This window comes from Pelobates fuscus, chromosome 2 (genome assembly GCF_036172605.1).
Source record: "Pelobates fuscus isolate aPelFus1 chromosome 2, aPelFus1.pri, whole genome shotgun sequence".
NCBI classification, from domain to species: Eukaryota; Metazoa; Chordata; class Amphibia; order Anura; family Pelobatidae; genus Pelobates; species Pelobates fuscus.
The window spans coordinates 404,281,018-404,302,190 of record NC_086318.1 but is presented as its reverse complement, the minus strand read 5'-3'; the positions used below and the strand labels follow the sequence as shown (position 1 = coordinate 404,302,190).

Below are 21,173 nucleotides of genomic sequence, written 5' to 3'. Positions count from 1 at the left end.
AGTGGGCTCTTGTCCCCGTTGTGTTGCAGGACGGTGTATAGATGCGATACTCCGTGTGTGAGGTGTTGTCTGGTAGCGCAGATGTGTTCTAGTTGTTGGAGTGGGCGGTGTAGATGAGCTTTGCCTGTCAACGCGTTGACGTATGTTTTTATCTGGTGGTAAAGGAATTCATCTAGTCTGGTCGGTCTGCGGCCTTGTAGGAGTTCTTCCAGTGTCTTCATATTCGTTCCATTGCACCATTGGCGTATGTACACCCAGTCCGTCGCTCCGAAGTTTCGAAGATCTGCATGGTTTAGTCCTCCTGCAAGTGTCGGGTTATTAGTTATGGGCGTGAGCGGGTTGGGTGACGTCGTGAGATTCTTATTGTATCGTACTCTGCTCCAGACCCTCAGAGTGGCATCCATCATTGGATTCCCTGTTCGCATGTCTCCTAGTGTAGCTTCGCCAAACCATAGTAGTGCGGGGATCTTCCCCCGCGCTTGGTGTAGCTCCATTTGTACCCATAGTTTAGTGCTCGGGTTGGCGTGCCAATCGACTAGTCGATGGAGGTGTGTTGCTTGGTAGTATGTAATGATGGACGGCAGTCCCGTGCCACCCTCACTCTTAGGTCGCTCTAGGGTCGATCTACGTATGCGTGCTGGCTTCTGGTGCCATATGAATCGTCTGATGGCAGTTAACGTCTGGAAAAAGTCTTGTGGGATGATTGTGGGCAGTGTCTGGAATAGGTATAGGATACGGGGCATGACGTTCATCTTGATAGCATTTATTCGGCCGAACCACGAGATGTACTGTGTTGTCCATTTCTTTATGTCCTGTTGCAAGGTTACGAGGAGGGGCGCGAAGTTTAAATGGTACATCTGTGTGATGTTCTTTGGTAGCCAGATTCCCAGGTATCGTAGTTTGGTTGTGCATAGTTTGAATGGGTACTGTGTGCGCATGTGTTGTTGGAGGGCGGCATTTCGGGTGAGTGGCAACGCCTCCGACTTATCCAGGTTGAGTTTCAGGTTGGACACCTCGTTGTATTTCCGGAACGCCTCCAGCAGGTTAGGTGTCGAAATCCTGGGCTGTTCCAAGAAGAAGAGCATATCGTCGGCGTATGCCGCCACTCGGTGTTCCTGTCTGCCTATGCGGAGCCCCGAGATTCCTCCATCTCGCCGGACCGCTTCAAGAAAGGGTTCAAGGGTGAGCGCGAATAGCAGGGGTGACATGGGGCAGCCCTGGCGCGTCCTGTTGCGTATGTCAAAGGAGTCCGTTAGTGCTCCACTGACTCGTATCCGTGCCGATGGTGTGGTGTATAGCGCTGCAATCCAGGACCGCAGGTGCGGCCCAAAGCCCATGTGTCTCAGCGTCTCCGCAATGAAGGTCCAGTCTACCCGGTCGAATGCCTTTCAGCGTCGGTGGACAGCAACACCATGTCCCGGTCGTCAGCCATGGCCAGGTGGATGATGTTAAGGGCTCGGATGGTATTGTCCCTGGCTTCTCTCCCTGGTATGAATCCGACCTGGTCTGGGTGTACCAGTTCCGGGAGTACTAGGGTTAACAAAGGCCATAGCTTTGGCGAAGAGTTTTAAGTCCGCGTTCAGCAGTGAGATCGGCCGGTAGCTGGCACAGTTCGTCGGGTCTTTGTCGTCTTTAGGAATGATCGTGATTGTCGCCCTTAGGGTGTCGGTGTGGAATTGACCTCCGGTTCGTATGGAGTTGATGCCCGTCAGGAGTCTGGGCAGGAGGATGTCCTTGAAGGTGCGTATGTAGGAGACTGGGAGTCCATCTGGTCCCAGGGCTCTATGCGGTTTCGTGTGTTTCAGCGCTGCCGCTAGTTCTTCGAGCTCCAGGGGCAGTTCTAGATCAGCTTCCTGCTCTGGGGTGAGCTTGCGTTGAACATATTCCTCCAAGTATGAGGCTATCCGCTCCTGGTGTTGTCTTGCCGCCTGCCTTGTTCAGTTCTGTGACTGGTCATAGAGAGTCGTGTAGTAGTCCCGGAACGATTTTAATATACCCTTGGAGTCGTGTTATGCCATCCCCGGTCGTGCTGTGTTCTCCTTTTCTCCCTAAGCATCTTCGCTAGTAATCTGCCACTTTTATCAGAGTGTTCATAGTAGAATCTGGATGTTTTCCTTGCGGTGTGGAGCAGGTTTTGGGACAATATTCCCTCGAGTTCTCTGCGTTTCTCGGTGAGGCGGAGGAACGTGCCCTCGTCTACAGTATTCTTGTGGTCCCTCTCCAAGTCTGCTATTTGTTTCGTCAGGTCAGTGATGTGCGTCCTCCGATTTTTCTTGCGGGTGGTTCCCGCTGCAATAAGGTGTCCTCTGATGACACATTTGTGTGCCTCCCACAGAGTTAACGGTGGGGTATCTGGATTGTCATTAGTGGAGAAGTATTCAGTTAGGGTGTTAGTTACCGCGGTGGTGAGTTCCAGGTCATCTAGAAGGGATTCGTTCAGCTTCCACTGTCTTTCCCGGGGCTTGTAGAGTGGTGAGCTGGTGCGTATCAGGACTGGTGCGTGGTCGGAGAAGGCCATCAAACCTATATCTGCTGTAAGCAGTAAGTTGAGATATTCCTGGGCCATGAATATGTAATCTATACGACTGTAATGTGTGTGGACCGCTGAGTAGTGGGTAGTCTCGAGCGTCCGGGTGGTATGCCCTCCAACAGTCCACGAGTCCCGACTTGTGTAGGGAGCGTTGTACGGCACGTAGACAGTGTGAGGGGATCGCGCTCTGGCCCCTGGAGGTATCCACTCGGGGCTCCATGGGAATGTTTAGGTCCCCGGCCACCACCAGCAGGCCTTCCCTGAACCTCTCGAGCTTGGTCAGGGTCCGGCTCAGGAAGACGTGCTGTTTTTTATTTGGTCCGTATAGGCATGCAAAGGTGTATATGCGGTCCGCTATCGTACCCTTGAGGAAGAGGTATCGTCCGTTGGGGTCTGTCAGGGTGTCCGTGCATTGGAATGGGGTTGTGTGAGCGAAAAGGATCGCAACCCCAGCTCTCTTGGCTTCGGCATGATTTGCGTAGAATCCCAGTGGGAAGCGTCGATTTTCCAGTTTGGGTGCGTCTCGGCCTCTGAGGTGGGTCTCCTGCAGGAACGCCACGGATGCTCTCGCTGTCCATAGTCGCCGGTGCAAGTGCGAGCGCTTTTCTGGCGTGTTGAGTCCCTGGACGTTGTTGGACCAATATGTCAACTGCGCTGGGGTAAAACCCTGTCCGGCTACCATCTCGAGGAAGGAGCGGGGTGCCCCCTGCGCTGCTACTCCAACTGGAAAAGAGAAGGGAGAGGGAAGGGCGGGGGGGGGAGGGGGGAGTAGTTGTCGTCACGTCTGTAAGGGTCTAGGGGGGAGTTAAGGTAGTTCGGTTCTAGAGTAGGTTGTCGTGTGGGTGGTGTTATGGGTGTGACTGCGACCCTGTACCGGGTGTCTTCGTTCCTGGGGTCAGTGGTGTGCCTGTCCCGTGGAACCCCGGTCGTAATTACAGTATGGGTCTGTCCCAGTGAGGTCAGTGGTGTTACCTTCGGTAGTGTGGTGTTCTCGTCCTGTGGTCAGGTGTCTCCCTGTCCGTCCGTCGGCGCCCAACCTGTGAGGTGTACATTGTAGCTGCAACGGTGGCTGCTAAGTTGGGGGTGTAGTCCGGTATCCTTTCACCTTAGTCCCTATTGTCGTCGTTTGGCTCGGTTGCGGATCATCATGTCGTCGTGTGTTGTTGCGTTCCTCTCGGTTGTCTCCCAACTCAGGCGTCACCCACGGTCCTCTAAGGCTGCGCACCTCTAGAGTAGTCTGGTGTCGGCTAAGCCGGAGTCATTCTGGTCACTGTCTTCCATTCCTGTGACCCCTCCCAAGGTCTGTCCCATGGGGTTCTGTACGTTATGCGTCAGTGTTTCCATTCGTCGTGGCTTTTGTGGAGGTCCGTGGGGGGGGCCCTGCCCGTGGCTAGTTTGTGGCCACTGTTTAGGGTGTGTCTTTCTATAGCGGGGTGCCTGGTATGCGGGGTCTAGCGTTTACGCAGCGGGTTTTTTATTGGGATGTCGGTGTAAGCGGTCAGTATCATTCTCAGTGGTTCTACTCCTGTCTGAAGCCCTAAATGTGTAGTGTGCGCTGCTGTGGTTAATGTAGCGCGGGTGGCCGATGGTCCCGGTGTGTGCTCCTTGCTCTCTAGCGGAATAGGGTGTGTGTAGGTAGGGGGCGCACGTCCACTGGGTATTCTCCATATGTTGCGTTGCACCACCCGCACCTTGTTGGCTATGTTCTCTCACATTCAGTCACTGTTTGGGAACCTGTCTATATTATCCCTTGTCAATGTCCCAGTTGGGCCCGCCCTCTGAGTCCCTTGTAGTCCAAGTCCCCCACCCAGCCCAGGGTTTAGGCCGTCGGTTCCTTGTCTGTGTACGTAGCGTGTGTGTGTATCGAATGTGTGTGGGCCGTAGGGGGGCACTCTCACCCATATGGTCACCTCACTTGGATAACATCAATAAACAAATTAAATAAACTATGTACAGCAAGGTGGCCCAGTATGGCACTCAATTCCACAGCCCGACCCTCCACAGCCCGACCCTCCTCGGCCCCTTTCCCCCCCCCCACTTACCCCACCGCCCCCAGAGTCCAATTTCCCCCAGAACAGTCCACAGGTGTTATCGTGGTTCACAGGATAGTGGCTGTGAGCGGTCATCCGTAGCAGGCCTATAGGGCAGTGGCCAGAAACGTCCTGGTCCCCCCCTCAACCACAACTCCTCCCAACCTCGGGTGGCTCCCTTGTCCTCTTTAGGTGTAATAGGGGAACTCCTGGTGGGCCTCAACTACCTCAGGTGCCCCCGCCATGCTGACCTTCCCCCCCACCTATCCAGTTCCCCTCCAGGCTGTGTGACTAAGCATCTCGGGCAGATTGTTGGGAACTTATAAACCCCAGTCCCGGCCTACCGTTACATTGTCTGAGTCTGTGGGTCGGCAGATCTCCAAAGGGTCATGGTCTTTGAGTGTGAGGGGTGGGACCGGTTCGGTGGTCAGGGCCTCCCAGCCTACTCCTCGGGGTTCTCTGGGCCTCCTCTGCGGCGCTGTGGGACCGGGTCCATTCGAAGATTATGTGCCACCTCCGTTGGTCCTGTTGCTCGGGCGGGAGGTCCTTCCAGGATCCAATTCGGGATCTGCACTGCGGGTAAGTTGACTGCGGTCAGGAAGCGGGGCACATCATTTCGGGGCATCAACTCTTGCTTGCAGGCTGAATGGGAACCCCCACTTGTAGGGAATCCTCCTCTCCTGCAGCATCCGTGTCAGTGGTCTCAGGGCCCGGCGTGCATCCAGTGTAATGGTGGACAGGTCCTGATAGAGTGAGATCTGGGAATCTAAATAGGAGATCCGTTGCTGCGTCCTCGGCGCTTGCATCAGGGTTTCTTTAAGTGGAAAGGACGTTAGGGAACAGACGACGTCCCTTGGTAAGCCATCTCTCCTAGGGGCCCGCAGGGCTCAGTGTGCTCTCTCGATGCCAAAGTCATTGGGGGCTGTGTCCCCTAGGAGGTGCGTGAACAGGCCCACAAGGACCTCGTGGGGGTCCTCACCTTCAGCTTCAGGGAGGCCCCGGATTCTGATGTTCCTCCTGCGGCCTCTGTTATCGAGGTCTTCGACCTGTCTGCGCAGGTCTAGGAGCATATTGCCTTGCCTCCCTGCCGCCAGGTCCGTTGTTTGCCGGTATTGGGCATTCTGGAGGCGGTCCTCCTCCAGTTCATCCACGCGGTGTTCTAGCGCCGTTAGATCTAGCGCCATGATTTCCTCCTTGACGGCAGCTCTCAGCTCCGCGACCATTTCCACCTTGTCTTTTCGAGTGAGCATGTTTGCAGTTATTTTCGCTAGGTCCGCCGATATTTGGGCTAACGTGGAGGTCGCTGGGGAGGTCTGGCTGGAATGCGCCGTGTTGGGGCTCGGTGAGGACGGTGTATTGGAGGCGGCGTCGTCTGTGCCATAGAGGCCCTGCGGTAATGTGAGGAAGTCATCCATCGGGCCGGGGTTTTGCCTCGCTGGGGTTGCACCGGAGGTACCTGCCGTGCCTATTCGTTTGGTTTTCCCCATTTTTAGGGGTTAAAGGATCGCTTTGTATCGGGGTGTATCAGGTTGGGGCCTAGGAGCTCAGGTCGAGTCCGTCTCACTCCATCGGCAGTGAGCCACGCCCCAGAAGTGTCCTTTCTACTGCCTTACAATTAATTTGTAAATAAAGAGTTTTTCTTTGCATTAAATTTGACGTTTTGGTTTTCTTTCCCTCCGTTGTACATTTCAGCTTGGGAATAACCTGTCTGTAGTGCTGCCATAGATATATCCGGCAAAACAGAAAATTTATACCATACTCACCGATATTTTCGTTTCCCGGATATAGGCTATGGCAGAACTATGGTCCCACCCTTTAAAAAAAATTTGTTTGTAGTTTTTAAGACCGAGGGGACAGGGGAGGGAGTCTGCCTTTTATTATTTAATTAGGAGGTGGTTCCTGTCCAATTGAGGAGTAGGAGAAACTATACACATCGTAGTGCTGCCATGGCCTATATCCGAGAAATGTAAATATCGGTGAGTATGCTGTAAATTTTCTGTTTTCCACTCAGGACTAGCCACTGGTGACCTCCCCTTAAGCATGTGGTGAAAAGCATTAAAGGGAAACTCCAGTGCCAGGAAAACGATCCTTTTTTGCTGGCACTGGAGGGTCCCTCTCCCTCCCACCCCCCAATCCCCAGTTGCTGAAGGGGTGAAAACCCCTTCAGTGACTTACCAGAGGCAGCGACAGGTCCCACATCGCTGCTTCCTCCTCCCCCGCCGCTCCTCGTTCTGCTTACGTCGGCCGGAGGGCAAGACTGATCTCGCCCACCGGCCGAGGAGACCTAATGCGCATGCGCAGCAATGCCGCGCATGCGCATTGGCGCACCCCATAGGAAAGCATTGAAAATGAATTTCAATGCTTCCCTATGGGGAATAGAGCGACGCTGGAGGTCCTCACACAGCGTGAGGACGTCCAGCGACGCTCTAGCACAGAAAACCTGTGCTATAGAGCAGGAAGTGTCCTCTAGTGGCGGTCTAATAGACAGCCACTAGGGGAGGACTTAACCCTGCAAGGTAATTATTGCAGTTTAAAAAAAACTGGAATAATTACACTTGCAAGGTTACGGGTAGTGGGAGTTGGCACCCAGACCACTCCAATGAGCAGAAGTGGTCTGGGTGCCTGGAGTGTCCCTTTAAACACAAGCATAAATAACACTGGAGATTGTGTCCAATATGGACATAATTAAAGGACCACTCTAGTGCCAGGAAAACATACTCGTTTTCCTGGCACTATTTCCTGGCACTAGAGTGCCCTGAGGGTGCCCCCACCCTCAGGGACCCCCTCCCGCCCGGCTCTGGAAAGGGGGAAAGGGGAAAAGGGGTAAAACTTACCTTTTTCCAGCGGTGGGCGGAGAGCTCTCCTCCTCCGATCCTCCTCTTCTCCTCCCCGTCGGCTGAATGCGCACGCGCGGCAAGAGCTGCGCGCGCATTCAGCCGGTCACATAGGAAAGCATTCATTGATTTTCACAGTGAGAATCACGCAAGCGCCTCTAGCGGCTGTCAATGAGACAGCCACTAGAGGATTAGGGGGAAGGCTTAACCCATTCACAAACATAGCAGTTTCTTTGAAACTGCTATGTTTATGAAAAAATGGGTTAACCCTAGAAGGACCTGGCACCCAGACCACTTCATTAAGCTGAAGTGGTCTGGGTGCCTAGAGTGGTCCTTTAATATAAGTTATCTTGGAGGACTCATTCCAGGCTGGGTAATGACACTGCCAGAGATGGAGTTACACTACATTTAAGAGTGGTTCCTACAATGTGACTAGAGAGACCGACAGAGACAGGAATTCAAACAAATTTTCATGGTGGAGGCCAAAAAGGCAAATTCTTTATAACAGCTACATTTCCTCTTCAGATAACGAGCCTACTCATAATGCATGCGTAGTTACGAGACTTGAAGACACCAAGGGAACGGCCTCTAGATGCGTTTTCTTGATATCAGACAATCGGTATAGATCAGGGTAGATATTAGATAACCTTTGGCACTCCAAATGTTGTGGACTACATTTCCCATAATGCTCTTACAGCCATAATGCTGGCAAAGCTGAAGAAGCGACCACAACATCCAGAGAACCGAAGGTTGCCTACCCCTAGTAAAGACTCAATTCCGGTTGTTTAATTGGGGAGAAGGGGCACTATTTTCATACCGTTTTATCTTAAAATAAATACATTAAATTGGAAGCATAGCGGATTGAATCCATCCTCGGGTGTCGAATGTAATGACCTCCATTACTTTCCTATTTATATGTCTGTATTTAAAAAAAATAAAAATATATATATATATATATATATATATATATGAGCGCAATAAGCCAATAATAATGATAATAATATTAATACTCAATAGTACTAGAAAGCCGCAAGATGCAATAAAAACCTTCCTAAGTTTTAACATTTAGTACATGCAAAAACAAGAACAGCGCTGATATTACGTGTGTTTTTACATGTCTATTTGTTGCCGTCTCTAGATATAAAATTGTACAACACTGCGGACTATGTTGGTGCCATAAGATGGATAATAATAATAATAATAACTGCACTCAGTACCTGTCCCAGCAGCTTCCAGCGAGCTTTCGCGACCTCTGCTTTGTTTTTGCCCGCTGTAACATCCATCCTGCCCCTCTCCATGTCTCCGGTCCCCCAGCACGCTCCCTACAACTCTATGAGACTCTCGCCGGCTCTCACATGCACCTGTCACTCGCTGCCCGGCAGCACTTCCGTAAACAACTGGCACGCGAGCACGCCACGCCCCCCACAGGCTCCCCAATAACCAATAGGCATCCGCTGCCTGCTCTGACCGCTGCCCGCGCGCCACGGTTCCAAACGCTCGAGATCACACGGCGCAAGGCTGGTACAAAGTGACTATGGTCCCACCCAGTGCGTGTTCACAGTTAAGCGGGAAGCCATTTTGCCGGCGATCAAAACACAGTCGCTTTTAATGCGCGGACGTCACCAAAATGGCTCCTCTCACGAGGACAGCTTAGAAGCTGAGTGCTCTGCTCTTAGCTGTTGGCGTCAGAGTTCTGCGACCAGTCACCTCCTCACATGTTGATTTCTGAGCAGCTTAGACCCACATGCATGGTGGCAGTGTGAATGTGGTCATTTTATGGAAAATAGCTCATATGGCAGTATCTGGCTCTGCATGTTAAATACTGAGAGCTGCCCCCTGTGATCATGGGGGTCATAAAAACATTAGGATTATTTATTTACAGAAGTACAATGCAGACTAAGACTGTCACCCACACTCTGTTTACCTCTCCCTGGAGGTATCATAATAATATACTCACAGGCTGCTCCACACATTCAAGGGACAGCTTGTTCAGAGGATTCAGCTCTTGGCAGGTATGAATATGTCTTAGTTATTTCGTTTGTATGGGAATTTATTAACCCGGTTATTGACCAAATTGAGAAATCAAAAGGAATTTCAAATGTAAGGCCGAAATGCCTGAACTGGGAAAAAAAAAAAAAGAAAAATCTCTTATTTAGTATAGCAATGGTTTGGCTATTTGGACATTAAATTTGAAATTCACTTCGACTCCTCGCTTCATCGAATAACTCTATAACTCACCTCCGAATTGTAGGGAATTGAAAACCAAAATAGTTGACGTGCATGCGCAAAATGTTATTAAAACTGTAAACGTAACTACCTTAGTATTGGCATATATGGTACATCCACAGGTTTTAACAAATCATTCTGAAAGCAATGAAAAAATAAAACATAAATGGTGCAGACTGATAATAAAGTGTAATAGTGCTCTGAATCGCTCAGGTTTTTGATAATCGTAGTCAGGCTCTAGGTTCAAATGAGTGCCTCGTGTCAGACAGAAGTGCATCTGCCCTCCCCAGACAGCCAGGAAAAAATGTCAGATTCTCTCAATAAATAAATTATTAGGGTATAGGTCTTTAAAATTATTGTGAATAAATTAAAATACTGAGGCCACACATAAGCCAGTTAAGTGATGCTCAAAAGAAAACATAGAGAAAAACATAAATCCCTCGCCAACAGTTTACAAACAGTCGGAACAAACTGTACGTTCAGTCTTCTCTGTACTCTAAGCAGCAAAACAACTTGGCTCAAGGATGCAGATTTAGTGCTTCTAACAGAATGTGCCCTCTGGTAGACAGCCACTAGAGGTGGTGTTAACCCTGCCAGGTATTTTATCCAGGGTTGAGGGACTTAGGACACTGCACCCACACCAATTAATACATAAGGTTGTGAGCCTAATGTGCTAGAAAAAAATCTCTGGAGTAATAGGGGGGTAACCCTAATTTTTAGCAAAACTCAAACATAGAGAGGAATACTGATCCCGATAATAGGTAGTAGGTGAATAAAGCGTAACTGTTATTGCTTTATCATACTAAAATAGATCACACAAAATCCAAAATGCTACATACAAAAATATATAAAGAAATAAATTAAGTGAAAAGAAAATATTTATCTCTATCAGTGAACAGTAAGAGCAGCACACTCTTACTGTTCACCGGTCAGGCTCTGAACTGTACTCAACTTGTAGTGATGTGCTGATGTTCTGATTCCTGCACAATTTAAAGGGACACTCCAGGCACCCAGACCACTTCTGCCCATTGGAGTGATCTGGGTGCCAACTCCTATCACCCTTAAACCTGTAAGTGTAATTATTGCAGTTTTTATAAACTGCAATAATTACCTTGCAGGGTTAAGTCCTCTTCTAGTGGCTGTGTATCAGACAGCCACTAAAGGATGTCAGTATATTTATATCGGCAGACATTTTGTGCTAAGACAGAAATTAAAAGTGTATGTTGCCAGTCACACTCAGAACATAGGTGACTCCATATTGGAATTTCCAGGCTAAGAAAGACACAGAATTTTTCTCTGTAACTCTATTCATTCAAGTCTGAGCTAAGGAATGCGTTATGTAAACAAGATAAGGCATGGTGTCTCACAAGGATGGGGGAAGGAATGCTAACCCAAAGACAAATAAATATATATATATATATATATATATATATATATATATATTATCCACTTATATCTTACTATTTTATATTATCACATATAATGAGTATCATGTTAATAATATAGACTATTGATGAAGAAATATCATATTAATATATCATATTAATAATATTAGTGGAATATTTATTTATAAAATATTTTACCAGGAAAGATACATTGAGATTTCTCTCGTTTTCAAGTATGTCCTGGGTCCACAAATCATTGCATTGTTACAGTTAGTGTACAATAAAATACAAAAACAATATTAATATACAATATATACAAAATGTAACATAGAACAGGTAGGAAATATATAATCAACCATGACCGGTGCATTCTTTTTTGAGGTATGTAGAGTGGGATCTCTTAAAGGACTTTAAGCTTAGGGAAGATTTTAATTTGTGCGGGAGGTAGTTCAACAAATGCGGTGCTCTGTAGGAGAAGGAGGATCGGGCTGCTTTCTTTTTGTATTGAGGTAGACTAAGTAAAGTGTTGGTACTGGATCGGAAGTTATAGGAAGTGGGAACAGCCGGGGAAAGCATTGCGTTCAGGTAGGGTGGGAGTTTCCCAGAAAAGCTCTTAAACACAAGGCTGGAAAGATGAAGGGTGCGTCTGGATTCCAGTGACAGCCAGTTTAGTTCTTTTAGCATGTCACAATGGTGGGTCCTGTAATTACATTGTAGCACAAATCGGCAGAACGAGTTATACAATGTGTTGAGTTTATTAATGTGGGATTGCGATGCAGATGCATATACTACATCTCCATAATCAATGATTGGCATCAGCATTTGCTGTACAATCTTTTCCTTTACTGAAGGGCTTAGGCAGGATTTGTTTCTGTACAGGGCACCTAGTTTTGGATAAAGTTTAGATGCAAGCTTTTCTATGTGCAGGCCAAAAGATAGATTGGGGTCTAACATCATACCCAAGTATTTGAAAGAGTGGACTGCGGTCAGTGTGCCATTTGAAATTGTTTTGATGGATAGGTGGGAATTGTGTAATTTGTGTAATTTAGGTACTGTTCCAAATATCATTGTGACAGTTTTGTCAGTGTTCAGGAACAGTTTGTTTTAATATAAATAATCTTACACACAGCTTCACACAAGAAGACCAGAAAGTCAGACACCAATGACAGATAACACTTAGTAATTACTTTTTACTTTCTAAAATGGAATCTTACAATGTCCCATTGTAAGTAAAAAGGCGAAATTAAGGTTAGGAGGTGTCAATTCTAAATTACGATTGGAATTGCCGACGCTCTGTCCGGGACAAAGCCTTTGAAATTGGCAGGAATTTAGATTTATAGTAGCCATATAGATAAGCCAAAATTACGTCAAAATCATCATCGATTTAAGTTATTCCATACTGCATAGTGGCAAATGGACCCCATGACAAGAAATTTTGGTGATGTAATTGCGCCATCTACAGACCAAAATCTAGATGATAGTCTGTAGGGAAGACACACCTACAGTTCCCTATTGGTCCTATCAATTAATGACGTGTAGAGAGTTTGGCCCTTTAAAAAGTAAGGACAAGGGAAGAGAGAGACATTCAAAGATTCATACATTCGGACATTTTTGGGACACTCATACTCTTTGAACCACACTCAAACTCTCTTTGAAACACTTGGACTATACTTAAGAAACTATCAACTCTCTCTTAAACATACCTAATTATTAATAATTTCTATTGCATACAATCACAATCATACTTGCATACAAATTCCTGGGACCTATCTACACATCTGATAAGAATATCTACACATCTGAGAGAAAATCTACAACCTAACTGGTAATTATGCTGGTTTTATTTAATTCAATTAGATTAATTAAAATTTTACTAATAGCAGGAATATATATTTGGATACATCTCGGTCAGATTTCAATCATTAGAAATCTTAGTTAGCTAAGAATATATGGTTATAAAAATTCCATTCCTGCAGGTGGAATAAAGATAATATATTAAAGGTAAATTTACCAACAAGTTAGCATACCGATGTTTTTATCCAGATGTATTGATTTGTTCTGAGATAAGATAGTGTTTCTTATGTAGAAAAGTTAAAATTCGACTAATGTAAAATCTGGCAGAATTATTCTTATTGGATGGTTCCAGGAATGGTTAATGATCTGGTACGAACATTACTTTAATCGTAAACAAGTTATGATATAACAGGATATTATATGCCTAGGAGGATTATAGCCAGCAGTGGAAGAGTTAATCAGTGTGATCTAACTGCCAAGTTTTATTGCTTTAGGCTGCTCTGTGAGTTTTGTGTTCTGTGTGAAGTCAGTTTCTAAGTGAAGTAGCCTATCATAAATCTTCTTAACTTGTTGACAACTGGTTTGCTTTTAGCTGCTGTATTGTGTTTAAACCATTGCCTATGTCATACTAAATATTCACTGATTATTGTCACGCATGTTACATTTTAATTTTATTATTATTGTCACAATAAATTATATTTTTATAAAGAAATTGTGATCATTGTGTGAAGTAAAATCCTCTGATGAACGTTCTCTAGAATCTAAGACAATTAGATAGTGGGTAATTCTCAGCATTATTATATTATTAATTTTGGGGAACAGTGCCATTATATCAATTTTGATATAATAAAAATTATTTCATAAAATGTTTGATACATTTTATTAAAATATTATTTTTAATATTTATCACCCTATAAATATCCTCACAAAGACTTCCGGCTTCTTAAAACATGAAAATTATTTTAAACAACGCTTGATGTCCTCACGCTACGCATGAGGACCTCCAGCGTCGCCAGGATCCCAAAAGGAAAGCATTGAATAATGCATTCCTATGGGAAGGCCTAATGTTTGTGCCCGCGGCCATTTCAGCACATTCGCATTAGGGTCTCCCCTGCCGGCGGGGGAGGTGCGTGGGCAGAGCCTGACCCAGCGCCGAGAGACATCGGCGCTGAATTCAGGTAAGTCACTGAAGGGGGTTTAAAGGACCACTATAGGCACCCAGACCACTTCAGCTCAATGAAGTGGTCTGGGTGCCAGGTCCATCTAGGGTTAACCCTGCAGCTGTAAACATAGCAGTTTCAGAGAAACTGCTATGTTTACCTTAGGGTTAATCCTGTCTCTAGTGGACTGATTAAATGCGTGCGCGGTTTGCCGCGCATGCACATTTGGCGGATGACGTCGGAAGAGGTAGGAGAGTCCCCAGCACCGAGGGAGCCCGGCACTGGAGAAAGGTAAGAATTTAACCCATTCCTCCCCCTTCAGCCCGGCAGTAGTGGGACCATGAGGGTGAGGGGGGACCCAGAGATCCTATAGAGCCAGGAAAACGAGTTTGTTTTCTTGGCACTATAGTGGTCCTTTAACCCCTTCAGCAATAATGGGGGATGGGAGAGAGGGGGGCACTGCAAGAGGATGTCTAACTACAAGCTGCTGTCAGTTCTGCTGATAGCACTAGATAGCAAGCTAGATTAGTCTTTATCCACGACAGTATATGTGCCCTCGAAGGCACACACTAGCTACAGGCTTACCTGGTGATTGTTCTACCTGATCTGTGTCAAATCAGCTATCTAGTATTTCAGTAAAGTTGCAGCCTTTCACTAGATCTCTTTTTAGTTAATCTTATTTTTGACAATTTAGTTGATATGCCCTCTTTCTTCTCGTTGTTACATACAATTCTAGATAGGTTGTCTCTGTCATATTGCAAGATTTCACCTTCAAGGGATATTGGAGACAAGTATTGTCACTTTAGGCATTGCTTTGAGACCTGTTGGCTGTTTATACATAGGCTGCTTTAGGCACCATGCTATTATTGAGATCGTTTAGATAGCAAAGTGTTACACTGTATCTAACTTCTGTTAACACTTTGGATAGCACTCTAAAACATTGTATAACATTCCTGTATATAGCTCATAGTGTACTGTTCACTGATAGAGTGGATCTATTTATTCTCATATTTTTGTCTCTATATATTTTCTTTCCACTTATTTTATTTGTTTATATATTTTTTTGTATATAGCATTTTGGATTTTGTGTGATCTATTTTATTATGATAAAGCAATAAAAGTTACGTTTTCTTCACCTACTACCTATAATCTGGATCAGTATTCATCTCTCTGTTTTTGTACTGCACCCAGACCACTTCAATGATCTGAAGTGGTCTGGGTACCTATAGTGTACCTTTAAGTCACTTAGCCACCCCCCCCGTCTTGCTCAACCTCCATGGAAAAATGTGTCTCATTGTCAACACGATCTTACAGCACAATGTGTTTACTGTAGAAGTTATTATCTTCTGCAGAGACCTCAGAAGATGACAGATCCATTTAAAACATTTTGAAACTGTCATTCCATCATTATTTAATACTTGCCAGGTCATTTTATGTGCATTTACCTTTTTGTAATAGTTTTTGACGTTATGTTTTATTATTTCCCACATTGATAAGCATCTGTAGGTCTGCAAATTACATATGTAATTTGCAGGAATTAGGTGATCATAATGGATGTATCAGAGGTTTAAAATGTCTTATTGATAATGAGGCTGACTGCAACTCTATTTCAATGTTTATTTTTGGAAAGAAATATATAGCAGCCCCCCTTTAATCCATTCAATACCAAAATCAAGTTGAAATGTTTTTATTTTCATGTACTTTGCTTCATAAAAACTAGTTCATAAAGTCTCATTCATACTCTAGTTATGATTGTCAGCCTGTAGAGCAGGGGTTCTCAACCTTGTCCTCAATGACCCCCTACCAGTCCAGGGTTTAGGTATTACCTGGGTGTGTCTAAAGTGTTTGCACAAACAATGTCCCTTCTCCCTCAGATGCCATTGGAGGAATTTGCACTTTCTCCTGTGTTGTCCGAATGTTAGCTCACTTGGGGGACATGCCATGCAAGCCCTACGTTCTTTCTCCAGCTCTACTGCACTGATGCTTTTTGACCTGGGAGAGTGCTATGCATAATCCAATTCATTTAACTGTGAATGGAACTGCCGGTTGACTGATAGGAGCGGCGGTATGGCTCTCGGACAACCAAATGGAAACCACGACAGGACAAACTAGGTTTAAAAAGCTAAAGGTGTTTCCTGATATGCTGTAGGGAAACATGTGACCAAGCTTATGTGTGTAACACACCCATACTAAATAAATTGATCTGGCCATTTAAGGGTTAAACAGGAAACCCTTAAATTATTCACGTTTGCAGCGGCCGGTGGCTTTAATGATACAGAGCCGGCCCCTGAGAGAGGAGAGGTCACCACCGGTGAGTGTTTGGCGGTATTCCCCTTAGTTTGTGGGAATACTGCGGTAGCGATACGCGCCTGCCGGGACCCATGCTGCCCTCTGACAGTAGCAGCGCCGGCGGTTGGCGTGACAGTAATTTAATTTAGAAAGATACTCATATTTGAAAATCTTGCACTTTCTTAAGAACTGCAAGCTGTGCGTCATTTGCAATGAGCTCTCAACAAACAAAGAAGTGATTGACGCATACTATATATTCTATAGCACAAAGTGACCGTTTCACAAAAAACAGTTTTTCATGCGCACAATAAGGGTTGAGGGGAGTTGAAGTTCAACTTAGCATTTTGCTGTAGAAAACAAAACTGAACTAAACCTCTTAGAAACCGGTTAAAAAAAAAAAACTCACTGCAGGACGGAAAGAGGGGGGGAAGAAAGGAGCAAAACTAATTAGACCTAATCGAGAGAGAAAAAATAACTAAAGAAGATTAAGAACAAACAAAGCACCCAGCATAGCTCACTCTAACCTAACCTACATATTGCACCAAACATGCGGGTGCCTGGATTACCTCCTCAGTGCTTCCTCTTTAAAGGCATAATTATTATTTTTTTTTTCCTTAATACCTTTTTATGTAGAACTAGTATATTCAATCAAACGTTAGATTCAGTAATTGTGACAATCTGATCAATACTAGTATGATATATCTATAGCTGATCAAACAAACCCACGGAAACACAAACACATTCTGTTTCTTAAACTTCGTTCTATATTTAGTATTGCGCTTACATTGAGTACCCCTTGCAGTGCATGGCGCTAGCTGTGCTGTACTGCACAAAATCTTAGATACGTTTAAATCGCCCATCATTTCCTGTTGCTAGAGCAACAGGAGTTTTTAGAACATATTGCTCTCTTGTGTACTTCACAAGATGCAGCAATACCTACATAATAGAAGCTCTGCGGGACCCAATGTATATATTTTACACGTGAAATCTAAATAGGATGGTGTTTCTAAATAAAATAATAATTGTACAAATTACTATTATGAAAAGAATGGTGGCTACTAATTTTAATCAAAATCCTTGTTTCACACACCTGTGAGCTATCCATGAAATGAGACTACACCTTTATCTCAACGAATGGTATTGAAACAATTCATGTCTGATTAGAGAGGATGAGAAATGTTAAAAGAATGATCATGCTGGCATGTGTAGACCATTTACTGGTTGTAGTCTTAGGTCTAAAGCTTTTTTTTGTTGGGCATCCATCCAATCAAGATTGGAAAAAATTATGCATATGTCCATGGGGGGGTGGGGGGGGAGGGCATAATTGTAATGACATGCATGCTTGGCCCCTTTTTGACAGTGTCATGAAGGGGAGAGGCATAGTCATTTTCATATAAAGCCAGGGTGAATAGCGTTTTCGCAATTATGGTGTCAGCAATACATGTTTGTATTCTTGACACTATAGCGTTCCTTTAATCAAATTAAAGTGACATTCTGGTCATCATAACAACTTCATCTAAATGAAAATGCTATAATGCCAGTAGGCCCTTTTTCCTTCAAGGAGTTAAACTGCTCTCAAATGGCTTAACCCCAAAGGCTTCCTCCAGCTCCAGATCTCCAGGTCGCTCAGTGGTATTCAACTTCTGAAATGGAGTGTTAGGAAGTGCAGATTGACATCAGGCATGGGTGCCACTAATTGACTAGAGTGTTCAGCTGACGCTCTATGCCAATCGCTAGTTCCCGTTTCATAAAAATGTTTAACTTTTTTATGAATCGGGAGCTACTGTTTGGTTTAGAGTGCCAATTAAACAGAAAGCTATTACATTAAGTTGAAGCAGTTTTGGTGCTTAGTCTGTCCTTTAACTCTCAGCGACAATGTTTTCAACAATACCACATTGGGCTTAGCTTCCAGACTCTACATTCATGAATTTAAATTCCCTATATTGACCTCCATAACTTTGCCCTTTTTTCTGAGTGTGCCATAAGTAAAGAGTATTAATGATTGCACTGTAGCAGAAATAGGATGTGGGAGATTTTTTTTCTATTTACGGGAAGAAACTTAAAATTAAAATAAAGACAAAAAACAGTACACCAGAAAATAGCATTGATTATGGTGGGTTTTCTCATTCCTCTAATTTTGTCTATATGTTAAAGGGACAATTGAAGCATGAAAAACACTACATCTTAAAGTAGTGGTTTTTGTGTATAGATGCGGTCTCTTTTCTCTGGCAATGTCTGTGAACACTGGCCACCACTGGCAGCATTACTCCGTAAAGGGGCACTATTGTCGCCAGAATAATTACAGCTTATTGTACTTGTTCTGGTGAGTATAGTCAGACCCTGTAGGCTCTTTTACATTACAGCCTAGGGACACATCCAGTTGCCAGTCCTCCTATCGCTACTAGAGGTGCTTTCATAATGTGCAGCACTGACATTCAGTGTTTCCACCTTTGCATGGAGACACTGAACTTTCCTCATAGAAATGCATTGATTCAATGCATCTCTATGAGGAGATGCTGATTGGCCAGGGTGGTGTTTGGCCCCACCCTCTGCCCACCTTCTTGGCAATCTCAACCAATCCATTGCTTTCCTATAGGAACACATTGTGATTGGTTCAGATCATCACTTCTGATGATGTCAGCCAAGGACGCAGATCGTGGGCAGAGCCAGCACCAACTGGAATAAAGGTAAAATGTAACTATATTTAGAGTGAACAATAGGCGGGGGCTAGATAGTAATTTTAACACTACAGAGTCAGGAATACATGTTCCTTTAAGATCATAACATTTTCGAAGGAAGGGGGACCATGAATCCAAAATCATCAGGAATACATCTAACTTTAAAAATAATTAAGAGTGTTCCTTTGAAAAGTAATATTGTTTATTGCTAGAAAATGTCTGTGCAATGTAATGTCATCCTCTGATCTATAAATAAAAAGCAATCTGTACATAATCACAGTTAGAAATCCTGTTTTTAAAAAAGGGTCTTCTAGAATGTGAACGAAAACATTGGCAAAAATTGTCTGGGAAATACCGTCCTTTATCAGCGGCGTTGAAAAAGCAATTAAACATAATGCACGAAAAGTACCCTAACAGATCAGAAAGAGATGTGGTGAGTAAGGAATGATTTTAACCAGAATGTAACATTTTTAAAACGGACATAATCATAATGTATTTAAGTTGCTTCTGCTTAACTGCTGTTATCTGTGTAGTGTAATAACAGTACGAATTGTTATTGATACATTCTATGTGACAAAACATTATGTACAGAGTGTATGTACAGTTGCAATCAAAATTATTCATTGAAAACCAGGGGAAATTTACAGACCTCAGCTGTTTGCAATGGACAAATCAAACAAAAGCATTTGAAATTGCTCCACACAACGAATGCTTCTAGTGGTTTCCCCAAATTCAACTAAAAATGCAACTAATAATGATTTAAACAGTCTCAAAAATATTCAACCCCTTCATGATTAGCATCTTTAGTACTTAGTAGAGCCTCCTTTTGCTGTTTTGACCTGCTGCGAACGAGATGCATAGCCAGTCGCTAGCTTCTGGCAGCGTTCCTGAGGAATCTTCGCCCATTGTTCATGAGCAATGGCCTCCATTTCAGTAATATTCTTGGGTTTGCATGTTGCAACCGCCTTCTTCAAATCCCACCAGAGATTCTCTATGGGGTTCAAGTCTAGTGACTGTGATGGCCACTGTAGATTTGTCCATGACATTTTCTGCAGCTAAGCCATAGTGGAATTTGAGGTATGTTTGGGATTATTACGTATTTTGTTGAAACGTCCAATGCCATTCAGTAAATCCATGTTGCCTTCCAGACTCTGCAGGTTTCCAGTGCCAGAGCATGCAAAGCAGCCCCAAAGCATAACCAAGCCACCTCCATGCTTAATTGTAGGCAGAGTGATCTTTTTAGCATACAGGTGATACTCGAAAACTTAGAATATTGTGCAAAAGTTCATTTATTTCAGTAATGCAGCGTAAAAGGGGGAACTAATATGTAAGATAGACTCATTACATGCAAAGCAAGATAGTTCAAGCCGTGATTTGTCATAAGTGCGATGATTATGGCTTACAGCTCATGAAATCCAATCTCAGTATATTAGAATATTGTGAAAAGGTGCAAAATTCTAGGCTCACAGTGTCCCACTCTAATCAGCCAAGTGCAGGCTCGTTGCCTAGGTGTTCTCTTTGACTCCGACCTCTCCTTCAAGCCTCATGTTCACTCTATCGACAAATCCTGTCATTTCCATCTCAAAAACATTGCGCGCATCCGCCCCTACTTAACACCAGATGCGACTAAGGTGTTGGTCCATTACACTGTACTTTCTCGCCTTGACTACTGTAATCCGCTTCTCAGTGGTCTTACGTGCTCCCAACTTGCGCCGTTACAGTCCATAATGAATGCGGCGGTGAGGCTCATCTTCCTGTCCGCCCGCACCTCCCATGCCTCACCCTTCTGTCAGTCCCTACATTGGCTTCCTATAAAATATAGAGCTCAATTTAACATTCTGGTTCTTGCTTTCAAATGTCTACATAATGCTGCTCACACCTATTTATCCTCCTTTATACACATGTATGTCCCGCAAGGCCCTTACGATCTGCTGAAGACTTACGTCTATCTTCTGTCCGTACTCCCACCTCTGATGCTCGCCTTCGAGACTTCTCGAGGGCTGCACCGTTCCTGTGGAACTCGCTTCCCTCCTCCGTTAGATGCTCACCCAGTCTCCACTCTTTCAAAAAATCATTAAAAACCACTTCTTCATAAAAGCGTATCAATTAAACTCTTAATAGCTCCCAACTGATTCCTCTTCTGCAACTGTCACTAGTCTAATACTATCCTTACCTTTTGTGTCATTTTACCCCACTCCCTCTAGCATGTAAGCTCATTGAGCAGGGCCCTCAACCCCTTTGTTCCTG

The 21,173-nt window shown here is 44.7% G+C and overlaps 2 protein-coding genes across 4 annotated transcripts in view; one reads left to right on the top strand and one right to left on the bottom strand.

Moving 5' to 3' along the window:
* Nucleotides 1-8,694, bottom strand: part of CAMKMT (calmodulin-lysine N-methyltransferase) — a 470,195-nt gene extending 461,501 nt beyond the window's left edge. Inside the window, exon 1 of the mRNA XM_063443912.1 lies at nucleotides 8,612-8,694. Coding sequence (XP_063299982.1) covers nucleotides 8,612-8,692 — 81 coding nt within the window. The 5' untranslated portion in view covers nucleotides 8,693-8,694. The remainder of the gene's footprint in view (nucleotides 1-8,611) is intronic.
* A 416-nt stretch (nucleotides 8,695-9,110) lies between these two features.
* PREPL (prolyl endopeptidase like) overlaps nucleotides 9,111-21,173 on the top strand; it is a 49,628-nt gene continuing 37,565 nt past the window's right edge. For all 3 annotated transcript variants that reach the window (XM_063443910.1, XM_063443909.1, XM_063443911.1), the window contains exons 1-2: nucleotides 9,111-9,406; nucleotides 19,231-19,359. In XM_063443910.1, the coding sequence (XP_063299980.1) occupies nucleotides 9,239-9,406; nucleotides 19,231-19,359 (297 nt within the window). In that variant the 5' untranslated portion in view covers nucleotides 9,111-9,238. The remainder of the gene's footprint in view (nucleotides 9,407-19,230; nucleotides 19,360-21,173) is intronic.